Source organism: Xiphophorus couchianus, chromosome 4, assembly GCF_001444195.1.
Source record: "Xiphophorus couchianus chromosome 4, X_couchianus-1.0, whole genome shotgun sequence".
NCBI classification, from domain to species: Eukaryota; Metazoa; Chordata; class Actinopteri; order Cyprinodontiformes; family Poeciliidae; genus Xiphophorus; species Xiphophorus couchianus.
Genome location: NC_040231.1, coordinates 10,091,641 through 10,112,967, shown reverse-complemented (window position 1 = coordinate 10,112,967; position 21,327 = coordinate 10,091,641). Strand labels below are relative to the sequence as shown.

The 21,327-nt window shown below is 37.3% G+C and overlaps 3 protein-coding genes across 4 annotated transcripts in view; 1 reads left to right on the top strand and 2 right to left on the bottom strand.

The window, feature by feature from the left end:
- Positions 1–19: 19 nt before the first annotated feature.
- On the bottom strand, positions 20–6,291 carry ap3s2 (adaptor related protein complex 3 subunit sigma 2). 2 transcript variants are annotated; one of them, XM_028014547.1, is made up of 6 exons: positions 5,912–6,087; positions 4,341–4,432; positions 3,889–4,000; positions 3,489–3,560; positions 2,236–2,343; positions 20–1,036 (listed from the first exon to the last, which is right to left on the bottom strand). In XM_028014547.1, the coding sequence occupies exons 1-6, from the start codon at positions 5,978–5,980 to the stop codon at positions 911–913; spliced, it is 579 nt and encodes a 192-aa protein (XP_027870348.1). In that variant the 5' UTR covers positions 5,981–6,087; the 3' UTR covers positions 20–910. The 2 variants fall into 2 exon arrangements, with proteins under 2 accessions (XP_027870348.1, XP_027870349.1); XM_028014548.1 differs by lacking the exon at positions 5,912–6,087 and adding an exon at positions 6,094–6,291 and having other exon boundaries at positions 881–1,036.
- Positions 6,292–12,339: 6,048 nt separating this feature from the next.
- LOC114142570 (uncharacterized) lies at positions 12,340–15,491 on the bottom strand. Its single transcript, XM_028013906.1, has 5 exons — positions 15,267–15,491; positions 14,158–14,477; positions 13,942–14,002; positions 13,237–13,390; positions 12,340–12,833 (listed from the first exon to the last, which is right to left on the bottom strand). Exons 2-5 carry the CDS (start codon positions 14,458–14,460, stop codon positions 12,701–12,703), a joined length of 651 nt encoding a protein of 216 aa, XP_027869707.1. The 5' UTR covers positions 14,461–14,477; positions 15,267–15,491; the 3' UTR covers positions 12,340–12,700.
- Positions 15,492–18,928: 3,437 nt separating this feature from the next.
- LOC114143064 (insulin-like growth factor 1 receptor) overlaps positions 18,929–21,327 on the top strand; it is a 47,268-nt gene continuing 44,869 nt past the window's right edge. Inside the window, exon 1 of the mRNA XM_028014794.1 lies at positions 18,929–19,019. Within this exon, the coding sequence (XP_027870595.1) occupies positions 18,929–19,019 (91 nt within the window). The remainder of the gene's footprint in view (positions 19,020–21,327) is intronic.

Below are 21,327 nucleotides of genomic sequence, written 5' to 3'. Positions count from 1 at the left end.
GAGATGAGAAAGACTCAAATGATTAAATAGTTATTAGTTTAATTAATTTACCTTGGCAAAGGAATGTCTTTGACACCATGGCATGCCTACTTTCCATTACAGATCACATCATCTCATAGTAAAACTACCAACACAGTGTAACAATTTCCAACAGCTGAATTCAACAAATCAGACACAAAAACATTTAAAGAAACACAAACTATCAGAGGGGGAAAAAAGCTCTGTTGTCTCCCTAACAGATGTTGTCAAGACCTTCTGACGGCACACTGAAGGTTGACTGGAGCCAAACAGCATTTACATCATCAGAGCCGGACGCAACCCACCCCCAGGAGCAACATTCATCAAAAATTATGAGGACGCCAAAGATGTAATAAATTACAGAGGGGAAAATGATCTCCTGGCAAAAACCAAGAGTTTTTTAAATTATTATAGATAAGCACAGAAGACAAAGTATCATTTTTCACATGGACTGGATGAGGTCCAGTAAAACTCAGGAAAAAAAGAGTAATGATTTTTCTTTAGCTTGGTTCAAATTCCTCCTAATAAACAGCTGAAGCTTAGAGGTGCTGAAAAGTCCCATTGAGCAAAGAGAAAATGTATCTAATTTGAAAAGATTAAGTAGCTAACTGCATAAATTAATAGACTCAAAGATACAGATGCTTTGTAAAACTTCTCAAGTGTTGTGCAATTTTTTTATACTTAATATGCAAATGCAGGATTAAACTGAGTTCAGAATTCCTCTTATATACATATAGCAAAACTTTTGATGAACAGAAATGTAAGCCGCTGTGGTTCTTCATTATTGGAATAAAACCAGTGTTGTCTACATTAGCTGCAGAGCTGAGTGTTGCTGGCGGTCTGCATCAGTAGTCCCGCTCTCTGGCCCTGCAGAGTTTGGCTGGAATGCTCTTCAGAACGGGGAGAGGCTCGGCACTTTGATATTGATGTCTCCGATGTTGATGTTCCGGGGGATCTCCGGCAGGTTCATGTTCTTCACAGCAGAGACGGCACGAGCTGGAGCTGCAGAAAGACCTCCCTGCACGTGAAAACCAACAAGCCAAACAAGTTTATGTCTTCTTACCATAAAAGAGTTCATCTCTCCACATTTATACAGGTACAAATGTTCTTGAAAATACTCTCACATGCTTTCTGTTGAAAGCAGAAAACGAAGGTTGCGGAGAAAACATAAAAGCAGCAAAAAAGGGATGTTCTGGAAGTCTTCATGCACCTTAAACTTTCCAATATTTTGTTCAACCACAAACTTCACTGTTCTTAATAGGAATTTGCGCAATTATCAGGTTCCTTCTTACTCCAAAACCCCTAAATAATATCCACAGCAACAAATTGCCTTCAGAAGCCAACTATGTGGCTATGTTTGTAATTTATTCTCTGTATAAATACAGCTGTTCTTTGTAGGCCTTTGAAGGGTTTGCTAGAGAACAAACAGCATCGTGATGGCTACGGAACGCAGCAGAGAGGTCAGGGATAAGGTAGTGGCGAGGTTTAAAACAAGGTTAAGTTATAAAACAAAATCCCAGGGTTTGAACATCCAACTGAGAATATAAAAAAAGAGAAATAATAAGCCAAAGCAGCTAAAAAAAAAAAAAAGAAATCTTAAATTTTAGACCAAGTAAAATATACATTTTACCAATTGGATATTTCAAGGCCAAGCATCTTTTCCCCCCCAAATAAAACCTGAGATAAAACCCAACTTTGACTGTTTTTCTGAAGGGGAACAAGACAAGTCTGAAAATATCTTTGGGAATGGACAACTCAGTTTGAGCGCGCAGGAGTGTCTCATACTCTCAGGTCAGGTTAGAATAACACAACTTCTCCATTTTAATTTCACCTGACAATAAGTGCTGCATTTGCAACAGTGAGTTGAAAAGATAAGTTTGACATATGACCTGAAAGAGAATGTGCCTTAAAGATGAATCAGGGGCAGCTTATTATGGTCATACTGATTCTGTGAGAATTGTTAGATTTTACAAAACATTACCAAGATCTAATGAAAGACTGTACATTTATTTAAAAATTGCTATTATTGCCATTATACGTCAGTTGTTCCTTTAAAACAGGAATCATCAGTTTCTCTACCAGTTTAGCAAATAAGAACATTTTGCTCATTAAAATTAGCTAAAATAATTGCTGAAGCTCAGTCAGACTTGTGGGGGGTATATGTAAACACTGGTTTATATAAAAACAGTCCTTTCATCATGACAGAGAGGTCCTGACCTCTGACTTTTCCATGCGGTTCTGCACCTCTACTTGTGCTACGATCTCATTCATGTTGGTCTCCAGCACCATGCCTCCCATCACCACCTCCTGTAGGATATAATGAACCTGCAAAAAAAGCATAACACACTTAGTAAACTCTCTCACAGAGCTCTGTTTCCCTCTAATATCTAGGTATGTATATTCCTGCAGAGTCAAACCATTTCATGTATTTACAAAGACGGTCTTCTTCCTACACAGAGGACATTTCAAAGACCCAAAAATGTACAGGCATTGCCAGAACTTGGCATGCAAGAATAAATTATATGCAAACATGCCAACCAGGCTGTCAGCAGATGGTGAAGAGCTGGGAAATATTAACATGCTGGTAACATTCCTCAGGCCTAACCTTGCTGCTCCACATGACATCAGATTCCTGTGAGAAAATTCAGTCAAGACGCCTGTAGGTGTGTTGGATCACATTTTCAGTAAGGAGGTCTGTAACCTTAATAACACAGATCTGCCTTCTAAAGAATAGCTTTATAAAGTCAAACAACACATTGTTGTGTACACAATACATGTGATTTCCTTTCTAATAAGTAAAATCAATAAAAGTCTATAAATCAGCTGAAAAGCACAGGTATGTCTGTGAGATGACAGCTTCCTTAAAGAAGGTTTAGAGACGTCACCAGTCCCATTTGAAAGAAAGGATTTCTTAAAGAAGGAAAAACGGAAGCTCAGATACCTACATCACCTAAATAAAGAGTTAATCTGGGTTCATGTGAATGTTTGTGTCATGTCAGAAGAAATCCCCCAGAGGCTTTCTGAGGAATCAAGTTTACTAGAATGAAACCATTGGAAGTTCAGAAACTAGCAGACCTGTTTGGATACTGATCTTATTTTATTCAGTGTTTACCAGGATATATTCAAGGTAAAACTCTCCAATCTGGATTTTAAACACGTGTCCACATTTAGTTAAATATTCATATGGAGAAAATTTCTCAAGCAGTGAAACGTAAGCCCAAGTACCTACAAGAGAAATCTAGTGTTATAATATTATTTGTTCTTCTTCACACTTTTAAGCTGTAACAAGACAAAATTTAAAGAGCTGCCACTCAATCTCACAAATTGTAACATCACGCTAAACATAAGTAAGCAGGAAAATTGTGCCACACAAAAACAAAACATTATTATTAAACAATATTGCATTTATGATTGAAAATGAAAAGAAATTAAGAAAAATATATTTCAGTCACAGAAGCACCTCCACTCACCTTATCCATGTGGAATATTAGGTCCAATTCACAAACATTTTCAAAGCATTTATCCAACGTTTCCACAAACACCTAAAATAAATGTAAAACAACAGATAATTATTCTGAGACATTTGTATTTCCATTTTGTGCGTATTTTGTTGGATCGGTTTTCTGTTCTGTAAAGGTAAATATACTTATCAAATCATTTTTTATTTGAATTCAAAAGCATCTAGGAATGAGGTCATGGCCCAATAATAAATTATGTTTCCAAAATCTTAACAAGCAGATTGTGTAGCACAAAACATTTAAATCTGTTGTGATAAAAGCTTTTCAAGATAAAATTTTCAAGGGTTTTATGTTTCCCTTTAGTGAAACATAAGCTACTCTCAAAGAGTCACCTTCAAACACAGCAGCTGACCTGAATCAAGTCCAAAATGCCAAGCTCGCTCTCAGAAGAATCCACACAGAAGACAAAGTAGAGAGTAGCATAGTGCCGGTAAATCAACTTGTAGTCTGAGCCTCCAATAAGACTGAAAGCAGATTTGAAAGAAAAAAAGGCTTTAAAAAATGCAGAACAAATGTTTTTTTTTCAGAAGAGAATAATAAATAAATGAAATGAAAGGTGTACTTTGCTAAACAAATAAACATATTTTTGAAAAAACGGAAGAAGAGAAAACTTTATATTTTGCTGCCATCTTCTGTTTTACAAAAGCTATTACAAGACATCCAGTGACAGTCTGCTGAAACAAACTAAAGGAAATATTTCAACGTGGCTAAGGATCCTACAGAAGCAGTAACTTAAAAACAACACATAATACACAGAGATTGTTCTTCAGTATAAAAACAGAACATAAGAGAAAAATAACTTGCCTTCCACCCTCCAAGAAGTTACAAACATTGTCATCTCTCTTTGATACCAAGTGGAAAGTCTCTCGAATTATCTGCTGCTGCATGTCCTCCGACTGCAAGAAAATAATGTACAGAGAAAGTATTAGACAATTTCAGAAATGTCTTTTGAATTTGTCATTTGTTTTACTGAAGAGGCACGATTTTTATTATTCCATATATTTCAGCAAGATTTCAAAAACCACTGGGAGATCTACAAAACAAAGATCTACAAAATGGTGGTACCTCTAATGTGTTTTACAGATTGCTGCAGACACTTATTTAGCTCCTCTCTGCTCTACTAATTCTGGGGGTAATTTGTCTTCCTGTAACTTTTTCACGTAATCCAGCTGACAGGTTTTATACAACAGATGATCAACTAAAGTGGGATGCATCTTCAAGGACATGTTTTGGTAGTACTTAAAAGCAATCCTTTGGCTGCCGGTAGGCTGAATATGTCTTCTGTTGTTTCCTTCTCCATGTATTTAGGTTAAAAACTAATTTTAAAAAGTCTCAAAGTAAGAAGTCCAATATACAAATACATTTAGCAATTAGTTAATATATCGCTGTTTTTGTAAGCCTCAGAGATACTTCATTCAAATAATTATATTAAAAAATCTATTAAAACAACAACAAAAAACAATAACCAACACTATTAGAGATTGTGGCTCCCCAAAACGTCTCCAAGTTTATGTCAATCTGATTCAAGAATGAATCAGATCAAGAATGCTTAAAACAAGGAATGCCACAATTGTAGTCCATATACTGGATATTCCTGTTAGTGGTCGATCTTAGGCACCAACTTCAGCCACAATAACACCTTGTGATTTTCCCTGAAACTTTTTGTGGGCTTTGTTTTGCAACCTTTTTCCCTCCACCCGCAATACATATGAGTAAAACAACTCTAAACTACCAGATTGTTTTGCGATTTTTTTTTTTTTTTAGCTTAGCCCTTGTGCAGAGGTTGTCATTGTATGTCTGATAAACATCTGTCAAGTCAGCATTCTTCCCTGTTACTGCGCAGGCAATAGCAGAACATTCCTTCATAAGCAATCCTTTGCTATTGGTTTTAAGTAATGTCCTTATTTTATGAGATATTAGTGTTTGGGTTTTCATGAGATGCAAGTCAACATCGGAAGAAAACTCAAACTTGAAAACAATACAGTCCGCAAACTATATACGAAAGTAGTGCGATAACGTAATAGGGCTTTATTTTCAAGATGAGTTTTAGTGATCTAAATACACTATGGTGTGTAAGAGAAAAAATATTTTGAATAGGGGACAAATTTCGGCCCCGAAAAGAAATTAATAGATCATTCCAGCAAGGAAGTTGCAATGTTCATAGGGCTGTTGTGAAACTGTTGACTAGCATATGGTTCACGAGAGAAAATTAAATATTGTGAACAAAAATGTGATGATGTGTCAGAAAAAAATCGCATAAAACGCGTTGAAATATTTAAACAGGCTATGTTATTCAACATATACACAAGCTAACATTGGTTAGCACAGTCGGAAAATGCTAATTAACTGAAACAGCAACATCTAAAAATACTCACAAAATATTGATAGAATCGAATCAGCCGCGGCTTCCCATGGTTGTTAAAAATCAATATAGCTTTTATCATGTTTGTTATTTGGCGTCACCAAATAGCAGTGCGAAAAAATGTAGTATTTCTATCAGATGTTAGCTTGCGTGCTAAATGGTCTTTGGTAGGCCGGAAATGTAACGTTAACTCACATCCGGCTGCATCAGTCGATCTTCGCCAGAATTTTTTTGTTCCGCTGTTGAAACTATCTGTGCTACCCATTAATCCGTCCTACCTTATGGTAATGCGTATGCGCACATCGATGCTACGTCACCTACATCTTATTCAGCAGATTTCTTATCAATACATCCTACCTGCGCACTAGCACCGACAGATACACATAGCTACCTATCCGTGCTGCGGTAGAAAAATCTGACGAGAAGCAGCTTTGCGCATGCGTGATTCGTTTCCAATGTGTACGCAGAATGGGGTTCAGTTCAATTCAAATTTATTTAATCAAAGACAGCACATTAAACAATGCTACATGTGGAAAAATAGAAAAACAGTTGTTTTATGCATAGGTTTTCTAACCTATGCACTCAGATGAGTGCACAGAGAACTTCTTCCCTTTGGTCCTCCACTCAGCAGCTTCTTTCTTCTCAGTTGGGTTTTTAAAATTTATTGATCTTAGAGAATGGTGTTCTTGCATTTTTATGCTATAGCCATCAACTAAAATGAGACCATTTTATCTGAAAATGGTCTCATTACCGTTTTATTGTTTTTGGCAATGACTTCTTGGACAATTCATCATCCAGCAAAACTTATTGTGACAATCGTCAACATAAATTTTGCTGGGCAATACATTGTCCCAGAAGTGATTAGGCCTACTGTAAACGATATTGTTTTAATACCATTGTAAACTAATATAGTGGCTATGACATAATGATGCAAAAACACATTCTCAAAGATCAATAAACTTTAAATTCTGATGAACATTTAATACTAGAACCGGAAGACATTTTAAATGCCCCAAATAAGTTTAAATGTCTTCTTCCTATTAGGACCAGAAGAAGAAGAGGACTTCTTCCCTCTAGGCCTCCACTCAGCAGCTTCTTTCTTCTCAGTGGGGTTTTTATTTTCCATCACAATAACATAATAAATGTTGATGGAAAATTATTCATCTGAGTTCCTGTTTCTCCTTTTTATTTGTGTCTGAGCCGTGGGAGAGTTTCATCAGGTGTCCCACCGCAGCTTGATGGAATCAGACTCCGGTACCTTCAGTAATGAGCCAAACGGGTCGCCGGTGTGTCTCTACCACTCGCTCATTTGAGGCGCCATTGCTGGGGGAGATTTGAGATCAAACAGCCTAAAAACGGCTGCGCCGGATCAGTTTGAGTCACTACGTCACACTGAGCCGATGGACACTGGAAGAGCAGAGACTGCTGGGCAGAACTGAGAGAGGAAAATGAGGATTTAACTATACCGTCCTGATGAGAAGCTGCTTTCAGACCCAGATGAACTCCATCCAGCCATGCCGGGTTCCCTTCATCCATCCATCCTGGTTTTCTCCATCCATTCTGGTTCCCTCCATTCATTCATCCATCCATCCTGGATCCCTCCCTCCCTCCATCCATCCTGGTTCCCTTCATCCATCCATCCATCCATCCATCCATCCATCCATCCAACCTAGTTTCCTTTATCCATCCATCTATCTATCCAATTATCCATCCATCCATTTCATCCATCCATCCATCCATCCATCCATCCAACCTAGTTCCCTTTATCCTAGTTCCCTTTATCCATCCATCCATCCATCCATCCATCCATCCATCCATCCAACCTAGTTCCCTTTATCCTAGTTCCCTTTATCCATCCATCCATCCATCCATCCATCCATCCATTTCATCCATCCATCCATCCATCCATCCATCCATCCATCCATCCATCCATCCATCCATCCATCCAACCTAGTTCCCTTTATCCTGGTTTCCTTTATCCATCCACCCATCCATCCAACCAACCTGATTCCCTTTATTATGGTTTCCTTTGTCCATCCATCCTGGCTCCCTTCCATTCCCGGGAATTACGTAACCATTTGGATTTCTTTACAGGGATGTTCTCATAATCTATTAAAATAAAAATGAATAAAACCAGAAAATCCTTGGAGCTTGTCTTTCAAGTTGAGACCTCTCTGCTTCCACATTATATAATTTTGCAGTCTTTGTGACTAATGCACCATCAACTGAGGATTCGTGTAATTACTGCATCCTTTGAACATTTTTGAATGCTTCACTGCTTTGGAAACTCCAAACAATGACATCCCAAATCAGCAGTGACTAACTTTTGTTGAGATATTTTATAGCAATGATTAAACTGAAAAGTCCAAATGGGTGGATGGCTGGAACATTTGAACAGTGAAATACAAAATAAAGTTTTTGAAATCCAATAGGTTTACCAAATTCTACTTTCCTTTTTTCTGATCCAGACAATGAAAATATTTCATTAAAATTCCAGACTTTTCTTAGACCATGTTGGAAACCTAAGGCTGGGGATACAGTAGTTTCCAAATGGTCATAAAACACGAAGGTAATTAAGGTCCTCCTCAAATATATGAACTGGCAATTTTTCAACTGCACAAAAAATATTTATGGATGTTGTCCGTCTGTCCATCCGCCCATTCGTCCACAGATATCCAGCAATCCATCCATTTCCATGTGAGGCAGTGTCATTATAGATTGTATAAAATGATTCTGTCATATCTCTGTTTTATTGACAAAGGAATGCATGGAGCCTCAGTTGATGGTACATTAGTCACAAAGACTGCAAAATTATGCAATGTGGCAGCAGTGAGGATACAGCTTGTGATCACATGGGAAGCGTCCTGATGTAGATTCTCAGTCATCTAGGACATTGAAGTTCCTATAACTGCTTAAATAACAGGTGACTGGATTTCTTCTCTTGTTTTTTGCTTCTGAAAAATGTTTTGTCTGTCGTCCTAAATGCTTCTTAAGTCCACACAGGAAAGAAAAAAAATCATTAGGTCAGCTCAGTACTCATTTCACTACAAAAAATCAACTTATTACACATCTTAAAGTGATTTAGTTCAGCCAAAGAATGACACAAATAATGGGTTACAATAATATCTCCTGGTTGTGGCACTACAAGGTTCAAAACATGTTGGAAGAAGATATCCCAGCATGCACATGTATTCAGCAGCTTCTTCACTTCTATATAAAAATCCATTCCATTCAAACATGAACTATTTAGTAAACAGAATCTAAAAACTGGGTAAACATCACCAAGAAGGGAGGGAATTAATGAAAACCATAAGACCAAGTGTGTACAAAGCTGTGGAAAACTACTGCTACACATCAAGATGGATGCAGTAAAATAAAACTTGTATGAAGCTGCAAAGGAGTTGAGACTGAGTTTGAGGTTCACCTTCTAACAGGACAATGACTCTTAACACCTAGCCATATATATTTGCTCAAATATATGTAATATTTGCTTGTATAATATTTGAGCAAATGTATAAACTATGCCTCCATTTTCAATATGTCTGTGTGGTACATTTTTCATCATTAGTGCTGCAGGGCCACCTGGGTTGTTGTCTGCATATCATCTATTATTTCTCCCTAAATTCCCTTCCTCCTGTGTGAGCACAGTGGAAAACAAACAGACGCTCATTAGCATGTGTGACCCGCTGGTGGTAAACAGGCTTATTTCCACATGAGTGCAATGTGAGAATGGATTTCATCGGGACAGTCGAGGTAGGTGGGCATTGCCGGGTGCCTTGATGAGAACTTTAATAGGGACTTAACAAATGCAAGTGGACAGGCACAACATTCTCTGGCACAGTAGGGTCATATCGGTACAGTAACCATTTGTTAAAGAGTGACTCACTGTATTTGGACTCTTGGGTGGCCACTGATCGTTTCAATTTTTAATGTGCACCCCCCTCCCCATCCAAATGATAATTGACAAAATGCAATGGATGCCAAGTGCTGTCTGCCAGAGTTGAAGTAATGTGTGCCTTTCAAATAATGCCTCCGTGCCCTGCTCTGCAAAGTGATGAAAGCACCCTGTAATTATGGGTTGATCAAAACTGTCAGGGCCTCCTCTGAGGATGGCTTTGTTTAGTGTCTGCAGCTCTCAAAGCATCACAGACTGCTAGTTCTCCACCTCCACAACCTGGGCTTCTAACCTCAAAAGACTGCAGCACCTTTACCTGTCTAAAAGTCACTTGTACCAATGAGGGTCATTCCTGATCTATACAGTTGATATAAAAAGTCTACACATTCCTGATAAAATGCTAAGCTTTTGTGATGTTAAAAAGAGAGATCATCCATCCATCCATCCGTCCATCCATCCATGCATCCATCCATGCATCGTGCATCCATTCATTCATTCATTGTCTATATAGGAGGCTGTCATTGGATATTGGACAATGGAAGGAAGTCAGAGTCCCTGGAGAAAACCAACAGAAGCACAGAAAGAACACATAAACTTAAAACAACTGGATCCTGAAAACCTAAATGAAAAAAGTAAAATAATATGGTAGCATAAATACCATATTATCTTTAAATTAATAGGTTTTAGAAGCATCTTTTCAATTGATTTTAGCACCTAGTTGTTTTGCATTGGAATCTACCAGCATAAAACATACTATTTTAAGTGGCAGAATGTTAATATCTGCCCACTCCAATTTGCAAAATACTCAGATTTGTCAGATTTCCTTTGCACAACTTTATTCAAATCACTTTGCAAATTGTCAATTAGATTCTAATCTGGAGTATTTCTGGGTCATTCCAAAACTTTTAAATTCTTTATTTTATTTTATTTTGTTGATTTGGATGCATACATCCATCCATCCATCCATTTTCTGTTCACCCTTGTCCCTAATGGGGTCGGGAGGGTTGCTGGTGCCTATCTCCAGCTACGTTCCGGGCGAGAGGCGGGGTACACCCTAGACAGGTAGCCAGTCTGTCGCAGGTTACACAATGAACATATAAATTGGATAAAGCTCTTGGGGAGCAAACACATCTTCTAGTGAATATATATCTCAAGCTTCTAATAGAAAAACAAAGTCAATATTTTTGGTAATGCCTTTGTATGCCAATCTATTTCTGACGGATTGCCGCAAAATACATAATTAATTGGAGATCTGCAATTATTTGCTTTCTCCTCCAGATGGCATCATAATGCCCACTCTAATTGGCTGAGTTAAACATTGCTGCAGGACCACTTACAAAACTCAATTGTGCAGGCGAAATAATTGAATATTTCAGAAATTTAGGTTTAATACCAAAATATTTATGAATAATGGTTGTACAATTTCGGCATTTTTTTTTTTTTACCAAATTGTAAGTAAACATAGTAGGACTAATTAGATGGAATAATCTTCAAATGTTCCTTCTTGGATTATATTTGCTTTTAGTTGCCATCCTCATGACAAAAAAAAAATAATAATAAAAACATCTATACCCGCCCATTCTCATGCTGACAAAAGAATGACTTTATTGTTCAGCAGGCATCTTTCTTTATAGTCTCCACAGCGCTAATGCGGGATCCCACAGCATCATAACTTTGGCCCTCACTATGATTTTCAGCGAGGGTCGTGTTTGTGGTACCTATTCCTCCTTCAACCTACATGTTATTCCCGGTTATTCCTTCAGGCTCTGAAATAATCCTCAGAAGGAGGTTTTGTTAAGATAGTTCTTTTTTTCTTGTGTCCCCTAAAAACAATTTTGTTTCGCTATTCTTTAGACTTACTCTAATGGCCAGTACCTTATTTTAATCGAATTGTATCTTGCTAAACATTTTCTTCCACGAGGTGCACACAAAAGCTGCAAGACTGTCACAATTAGCGGTGTAATTTACATTAAAATGTCGCTGCAAATCAGTTAAACCTGGATATGTCATAAGGGTTCTTTTAATTATTTCGTATGATATTACTTTATTGTAAAAACACCTGGGATATATTCTATGAGAAATTAACAGCCTTTTTAAGATGTAAATATAGCTTTTTTTATAGGAGAAGACACATAACAGTTGCAGTTTTTTTTACTGTGCAGTAAAAAAAAATTCCGTAAAAAAACAGGAAAATGTCCTGGTAATTTTCAGCCAGTACATTTTCTGTTTTTTTACGGTATTTTCACAGTTTTTCAATGTTAATTAACTTGCATTTCTGTTAATCCCTAACTAAAATTTTCCGTATTTTTCCAGTAAATCTGTAGTATATTCACAAGCATTTCTGTTACTTAAAAACTTGTATTTTTGACATTCAAACCATTCAAGTCTGTGTTAGACATTGACTAAGTAATAAATATAAAGCACTACATTTTAAATAAACATAAATTTAAGCAAAACTCAACTTCTTATTCAAAAGGACATTTAGACCATGAAATTTAGTGTTAAAATAGCTCATGCAGATGGGTTAACAATGAAACCATAAACAATCCATTTGCAAATTTTATTTTGCAGTTCATGGTTTTTCAATACCATATCAACACATCATTACAATATAATTACAAATTGCATTCTCAATTATATATTCAGTCAAACATATTTTTAAAGTTGTTAAGGTCAATGTAAAGTTCATTCTTGAGTCCAGACTTTGAAGTCAATTTAATAATTTTGTTAAGTTTAATTTAATTAACACAATCCAACACTAACATTAAAAACATACAATTTTAATCTTGCAATTTGCATTACAAGATTAAAATCACAGGTGTAAACAAGGACCAACATCCAACTACTATTTTCTGAACTGCTGTCAACATAACAGAGAACATTATGAAGCATCACCTTTTACAAGAATCAAATTTTCCATGGACTGTCAAAGTCATACAGTTCATTTACAAACTTGAGCAGTCGGGGTGGAATGTGATGATGCTTCTTCCCCTTCATTTCAGCCTTTGACCCTCGTTTGGGGTTTAAGCCCAGAAAGACTCTAAAAAAAAAAGGGAATGGATACTTGAGTTTAACATACAGACAGATGCGTCCAAATTACATTATTGCAGCTGATCACCAGTCCAGTTGCAGTCATGCAACTGGACTGTCTCAACAGTTGCAAATAACTCCTTGACAATCCTCAACTATGACTAATTTGAATGAACAATCACTGAAACAACAAAATTGTTGGTACACTTCTTTTAATGAAGGCAAACCCGTAACAATCACTGAAGTTACTTGAAACTGATAAAATTGTAAAAAAAAAGGGGAAAAAAAGATTGACTGAAAATTAAACAATGAAAATAAGACAATGCTTCTGAACTGTGTTTCAAAAGCACAGAATTAATCAATTATTATTGCTCAGACCAAATAATTCAAAATATCAACAAAAATATACCAACCTTTGTATAAATTCCAGTGTCAGGGACATGTCTTTTGGATATTTTATGTTCAAGACATAAAACATGGAGAAGGTGTAGCTTAGGGCAGCGATGGGTGACTTGATGTGGTCATTCACAATCATTTGGTCAACAGCAACTTTAAAAAGCTGTTCACCTAAAGAAACAAATCATTAATACAAGAGTTTAAGATCCACCACAGGTGACCAGAACATGTCCATAATATGTTCTAAATACGCGCAGTAATTATATAGAAAATGTTTTATTATATTAATTTTCATATGACTTTTTTTTCACCTACCTGTCAACATATTTTTCTCTGTCCTTACATTTATTCAAAATACTGTATAATCCATGGGTGTCCAAAGTCGGTCCTCAAGGGCCGGCATCCTGCATGTTTTAGTTCTCCCTGGTTTAACGCACGTGGATCAAATGATGGCTCATTAGAGGCCTAAGAGGAACATTGACTTGCTGAAAGGTTGTTACTACCACCAGGGAGAGAATAAAACATGCAGGATGTTGGGCCTCCAGGACCGACTTTGGGGACCACTGGTATTCAGTTCCAACAATGTGTATGATATTGCATCAAAATGTATATTAGCAAACTTTAACATTATTTGAAGGTTATTCTAGAAAACATAGTACATATAGAATTTTAAATCAAAAGTTTAACAGACTGAGGAAAGCAAAATAATAATAATTACACACCCATTATAAAGATGCATGGGGTGCTTGGCAGGTCAAGATCAGGACTCTCTGGATGCAGCAGCTAAGGAGAGAAAAGAAAATATACACAAAATAGAGAAATGTAAACACCAAAGCATGTAAATTTTCTAATAATGGACGGAACTAAACAGCTAATGTTTACAAAAAATAATTGTCAATATTTTTGGACAAAAAGAAATGCTTACAGTGTAAATTTACCTCATTTTGACAAAATAGTTGGGCTGGTTTCTCCTTGAAGAATTTTGCGATTCCACTAATCACCTGGACAGCATCACTTCCTGGAATATCCACCCCTCTGGACCCAAGGAAGTCCTTTATTGTCTTTTCTTTCTTTGACAATTCCTCTGCCAGTCTGGTTTGTACTGGGAAGCCAAGAAGGGTGGTTGTGTGATCAAACAGGTGGATTGCTTCAAAGAGAAAAGGCCAGTCTTCTAATAACTTGCTGATGGAGTTTCCTCTGTTGATTGCTGCTCGCTGGATGCTATAGGTTTCAGCCATCATTCTTCGAACATCAGACTCTGGAAAATGAAAATGAATTATGTATATCAGTTTTTGGGCCTCCTAATGCTCATTCCCTTTTTTTCTTTCAGAAATATGTAAATTAATTGTCCATATCCTGACTGACTTCAAAACAAATTTATCACTGGCTGAAAAAGATAATGTTCAAACAAAAAACGAACCGGAAGAGAACAAAGCTGGAGTCTGGACGTAAAAACTATCCTGTCAAAGTAAGAAAAGAAAAAAACCCCACCTGCGTCTCACACCCAGGTTATCAAATTGTGCTTAACAATTAAAATAACTACAGCCTGACATTTAAGAATAAGCACAAGCAGTATGACGCCATGAACTGCTAACTTTCACGCGCCATTTATCAACAGTTTGGATATTGAAAAGAAAAAAACGCATAACACCAAAGGCTAAATCAAGAAAACTCACAGCAGACGACGACTGTCATATATATCAATAATTTGGGGGGCTATGTGAGACACATTCTTATTAAGATGGTCGAAAAAATCAAGCTAGCAAGTTCCTCAAGAGATAAATGCAAAAATGGGCGCCGTACTTGGAGTGTGGGAAAAAAAAGAGAAAAGCGGTCACCGTTATAAATAACCTCGTCTTACTTTTACATTTCAGAACCAAAAACGGTATTTTAAAAATATGAGTAAAAACATTTTTAGTAAAACGAATGCAAAATTATACCGTATTTACAAGAAGATAGCGGTTCGCCAGTCTGAAATATTATCTATACTAATACTATGTTTTGTTTTTTTAATTTAAAAAATGTTTATTGATTTACTTTACATTACCCCAGAGGTGCCAAAAACCGATTACTCCAACTTCTAAGTCCAACCTGGGTCCAGGATACACATTCAGTGTCGGAGAGAGAGCTTTGAATGGCTACAGAACAAGATTTTGCGCTTCGTGCAGGTTCTTGTTCCCATGATGCAATGCGCCAAATTGAAAATACGGGAAAAATACCTGTAAAATGTAAAAACGGAAAATTCCTTCAAATTTCTACTGTACATTTTACCGTTTTTTTTTTTTACAGTGTGTGTAGGATACATGCTATTTGTATACGATGGCACTCCCCCGTCAGAGACGGCCCTTGTAATCCGCAGCCGGGGGTTTTTGCTCCGTCGGGCATTTCTGAACAGCAAAACAAATCCGATCCTAGATCGGCATCCCAGATTTCCTTAACGCCGTCTTGTAAAAAAAAAAAAAAAAGAGTGGTTATGGCTGTGTCAATTTAGGCTGGTGACACGGAGGTCTCACTCTGTCAATTTTTTAATTCTATGTTAATCGTGACCGTATTTGGTCCTGACCATTTTAAGAAACTACGAAAAATAACTATTTTTACTAGAGAATTTATGGGCCCTTAGACCACCTACTTATAGCAATGCTAAAGGAAGTATTATTTGGAGAAATTATTCTCTATTAACGACAGTGACTAAGTAATTTGACTACTTTTGAGTCAGTTTGTTGGTACAGTTAATAATTCATTTGATAAAAAGTTAGTTAGCATCAAGCTGGACAGTGCTACCATGGTAACTAAAGCTAAACTGCAGTAGAAACGACGCCCTCCTTGCTCTCTAAGTTGGTACAGCTGCGTGATTGATCTTTCAGACAGAGACGATCTGTGCGCACGGCGCCGTGTTTACAGCGAACGCAGCAGACTGCAGACCGAGCTATGGAGTGAAAATAGTGTCAAAAAGATTAAAGATTTGTGCGTGCGTAACAGGATTTGTGCGTGCGTAAAAAGATTTGTGCGTGTGTAAAAAGATTTGTGCGTGCGTAAAAAGATTTGTGCGTGCGTAACAGGATTTGTGCGTGCGTAAAAAGATTTGTGCGTGCGTAACAGGATTTGTAAACCTTAAAAATAAAATACATGTTGAAAAAGTACACACAAATCACCTGGTACACACACACAAAACTGCAGTTACACACAAATCCGGTTACGAGGCCCTGTCAGTTCATCATGTGGTTTTTTGCTGAAATATTCCACAAATGTTTGGCATTCAAACATAAAATGCCAAACATTGGAAATGTCCAAGCCTGTCTCTACTGATTTCAGACACACATTCATGTCGGCTGACAGGGCCTGGTAGGTGGTGTAGTGACTTGGTAGCCGTAATTGCTCACTACAGGTTGAAGACGTCGGCATATGGTTAGGTCCAGTTGACAGGACAACTTCAAGCTTCAGCTCTTGGCAAGGGACCTCCCAGCCAACCCAAAACCTCAGGAGCTCGCGCAGTTTGTCTGAAGACGCTATGAAAAGTATAAATTAATTTGTTTTAGATACATGTGGAATTTTCTGTATAATTGAATCATTCATAAAGTCGCGTTTGAGATATTTAGGCAAAAGTATTTTAAATATAAGCAACAGATCCATATAAATGTGATATCATTAAAAAATCAAAATCATTTGAATACCTTTTACCTTGTTAACTGATTGACCTCCTGTCAAAGCATAGACTAAGAGAAACACCATGTTTCCTGTGGCATCTATATAATAATGTGATTTATTCGTTGAAGGTCCTCAAAATGTGGTGTTTTGTGAATTGCATTCCTTCTCAAATACAACTGAATCGTATTTTTGGTGCAGTGTAAACACCAGACACCTTCTCATTTTACTTTAAGTCTGTTCTATAGCCACATAGTCTTTTTGTAACTGGTATACAAAACTGTTTGGAAACCTAACAAGGGCTTTGAATCCTTTTTCCACCAAATGCAAATAATTACTTTATATGAATACTGCTAATGTACCTAATTTATCTGTGCTGTGTTGTAAGACATGATTAGCAGAAATATGCTGGTATGTAATGCACATGTCTTTTGTCATTTTCAAAATAACATAAATACTGTCAAAATGCTCATGCAGACATATTACCTTCTTCGACAAACTGACGGAATAACCACATCCACTTTGGACGGTAGACCACGAACACGATCACTCTGCTGACCCGCCATTCTCGTTTCTTCTCTCAGTTTGAATGAAGGCTTTTCCCAGTCAGAGCGGAATAAACTTCCACTACCTAGTGGTCGAATTTTTTACCCAAGTAATTACAGTTGTATAGGTCCCAAATGCGGATTCATATATAAACAATCTTATAGTATTAAAAAGTAGACGTGGGTGTAATGACGTATGTATTTTTCTCTTACAAAAATATGTCTAAGCCACGAGACAAGTAAAGAGAGAAATACGTATTGAACTATGGAAAAAAGAAACAGTTCCGAAGAAAACTCAGATGTCCCAGCTTTTACTAGCATGTAAACGCACCATCTACACACAAATCTTGGAGCTTCCACCGAGGCGTGAAATGAGTCTCAAAAATAGTTGTGCACTCGTAACCGGATTTGTGTGTAACTGCAGTTTTGTGTGTGCGTACCAGGTGATTTGTGTGTACTTTTTCAACATGTATTTTATTTTTAAGGTTTACAAATCCTGTTACGCACGCACAAATCTTTTTACGCACGCACAAATCTTTTTACACACGCACAAATCTTTTTACGCACGCACACATCTTTTTACGCACGCACAAATCTTTTCACACACGCACAAATCTTTTTACGCACGCACAAATCCTGTTACGCACGCACAAATCTTTTTACACACGCACAAATCATTTTACGCACACACAAATCTTTTTGACACTATTTTCACTCCATACAGCGTGTACCTGTGCATTAATCTGTCTAACCACGCTGCCCGTTTGGCTATATATTGGCGAAAAGCACCGAGTTGCAAAAAAATCTTGACCAAATCAGAGGCTTTGCAGTCCGATATTACTTTTGCCATCAACGACGTCTACAACAACAAGGCGGTGTGTGTGAGCGTGTGATGACCGGCTGAGGAGGAGGAGAAGGAGGTGGAGGAGAAGGAAGGAGGCTTCGGTCTGAAACCAGATTTTGTCGTGGATATTTCCACGGAGACGTTGCGTCGTTCAGATAACAGTGCTGTGCTTAAATGCAGCGTGCCTTTGGATGCCCCGCTTCACCTCGTTTCACCCCCATTTTAAGGCTAGTCTGAACCGCTTCATGCTTCCCGAAGACCCTGCAGCAGCAGGACATTGAAGATTTTTCCTCCCTGTTGATATGGAGTGTGAAGATGTGGATTACGATAACCGAGGAATCCCCGCCGCTAGTTTAGCCGCCATGCTTTCATTATACACGTCAATGCAGCGCTGTGTTTGGCAGGGATAGAGTGAGCTATGAATACGCGCTGTCTGGCCAGCGGGATAAATCGGTGATATTTGGAGCACGACTGGACTCCCGTTAGGAAACGTGAGAGAGCAGCCTCGCTAGCCTCCTGGCAGTAGCTATTAGCTCCATTAGCCAGCTAACAGCTACAAGGTGCTGGCTGGAGATTTTAAAAAAGGGTGTTTGACCGCTGTGGCCAGCTTTTGCCCACGTTTCCATCTTCGCAACTCATCTTCCCGCGGGATTGTTTGGTGAATTTACGTGTACGGGGATGAAGTCTCAAATGGAAGGGAGCCGCTTGACCTTGTTTGGGGGTCTGATGCTGGCTCTGTCCTCCTGCCTTCGGCCCGCCACCGCAGAGAGTAAGTAATGCTGCTCAGCAACACACTCACTGGGACACGATGTTTTTCCATGCTCCAGCACAAACTGTATGTGGGAAGACTGGGCCACTCGTCTACACAACACAAACACGGCGTTTTTACGGCTGTTGTTTTTAAAATCTGTTGGAATTATATCCAGCAGATTTCTCTCGGCGATGTAAACATTGCATTTATTGTTAAGCAGCCCTTATATGCAAATATGGCCTCTGCAGATCAATGAATTGTGGTGCAGATGTAAAAGAACGAGACAATGTTGGTGTTGGTTTTAATCTTTAACGTCATTGAAAACAATTTTCTGTTTTGTTCTAGTTGTGCATGGTGATGGAGATGGCCATCAGTCTTGTTAACATGGTTCCCATATAGTCAGAAAAAGTATGGAATTTGAGCTTATAATTTTCAAGTCTAGTTACATCAGGAAAACTATACATTTAGTATGGAAAAGTGTGTTTTCCAGATTTTGTGATTTTAGATTTTGTAATTTAAAATCACAAAATCTGGACTTCAGATTATATAAACTTTTTTTTGTATTGAATTACACTTTATGTAGATTATATCCCTGCTCTTTGGTTTCCCACATACCTTCACTTATGTGGACCTATGTCTCTTTTATTCAGTTACTGATTGAGAAATTAAATGCATCCTCTTTCAAAAAGGTAAAAAAGGAATATATATCTTTTGTTTTCTGTTCCCATTTAGATCAAAGTTTTGCTCTGTATCTGGTTCCAATAGTAAATGAAACATTTGGCACTCTTATTTCTTAATGTCTTAGAAACATAACGAAGACATCAAAACTTATAGACTATACTTTAAAGACTGTGTATTTTATTCTTTATAATCAAGCCAATTTCAAAAGTATTAACATTTTCAAATTCAGTTCATCTAAATTTTGTGGAAACAAAAAAAGGAATTGAAAAATTACATTGCCGTACTGCCAAAAGTGATAAATATGATTTAAAGGAGCATGTAGATAATAAGACCTGACCGGGCAAAGATTTAATCCTTTATCTGAAGTTTTAATAATCAAGTCTTTAAGAAAAATCTGTACCATTCAAACTTTGTATGGTACAGAAAAAGCTTGAAAAAGTATTAAATTCTGAAACAAAAAAATTGCAAGGATTCTGAATGTAGGCATGTTTGGCACATTTTCAAAGGAATTAAATGTTAAGCTATTTCAGCTGAAAGTGCATTAAGAAACTTTGAAACAGTACCAATATTTTGCATGTAAGATAAAAACAAAGGCAGATTAACTTGTGGTATAGTTAAAGATAGTGATAGTGAAAGTTGTAAAGCTGAATTTTAATGATTTCTTTAGATATTACAATTAAATATCCAACAACATCTTAAATTAATGTTTTCACCTTTTAATTCAAACCTTGAAGTTAAATTTTTGACCCTTGAATAACTTCCCATTTTTAATGGTTTGGACCATACAAGGAGTAATTAATTGTTGGGTTCCCATTTTCTTCTCCAGTCACTAAAAATAAATGCACTGGAGAGTCTTTGATAGAGGTAGTGTTCTTAAATCTAAACAGAAAATGAAGGAAATACAAGCCATTTAACAAACAGAAGGGGGGAAAAAATAAGATTTTTTTTCAGTGTTTTAGTTGTTGACTATTGATCATAGCCAATCTAGGGGAAAATGATCAGTGTCTGATTTTTTGCTAATGACATCACAACAGGCACAAGAATCAAGCAGATGAGCTGGCATTTTAAATCTTTAAAGCAAAGTGAATAACATCCCATAAGAGATTAGAATGCCATAATTATTATTTTCTACAGTGGCATCTCCTAGAAGGCCAACACTCCCATCTTAGCAAAGATGGGAGCAGAAAAAAAAAAAACATGTGGAGTCACAGAAGAAAAAGAAGGGACTGCTTCATCTAGTTTGCATATTTCTGATTCCAGTTCAAAAAAACACATCTTCCAAATCAAATCGAAATAATCATCTTGGAATATTGACCATCAGCTGCACTCATTTCTAAATATCGGCCTTGGCCATAGAAAAACCCACATCACTTGACCTCTAATCACAAACACACCACAGTCATAACCCAGATATGTTGGCACTCTGCATCCATCACTCTGAGTCATGCAGCAGAGAAAGTCAGCCAGGCTACACATGCACAGCACACTGTCAACTCTGTCACAAATTGAAATTAACAGGAAAAAAAGTAATAGGTGTTTGTTATCCCATTGGGAAAATGACAGGGAAATGGAACATGAGAAGTAAAGATTGAACTTTTAGTGTGTGTCCAGGGTGAAACAGAAGAGAGAAATATTACTTTGACCT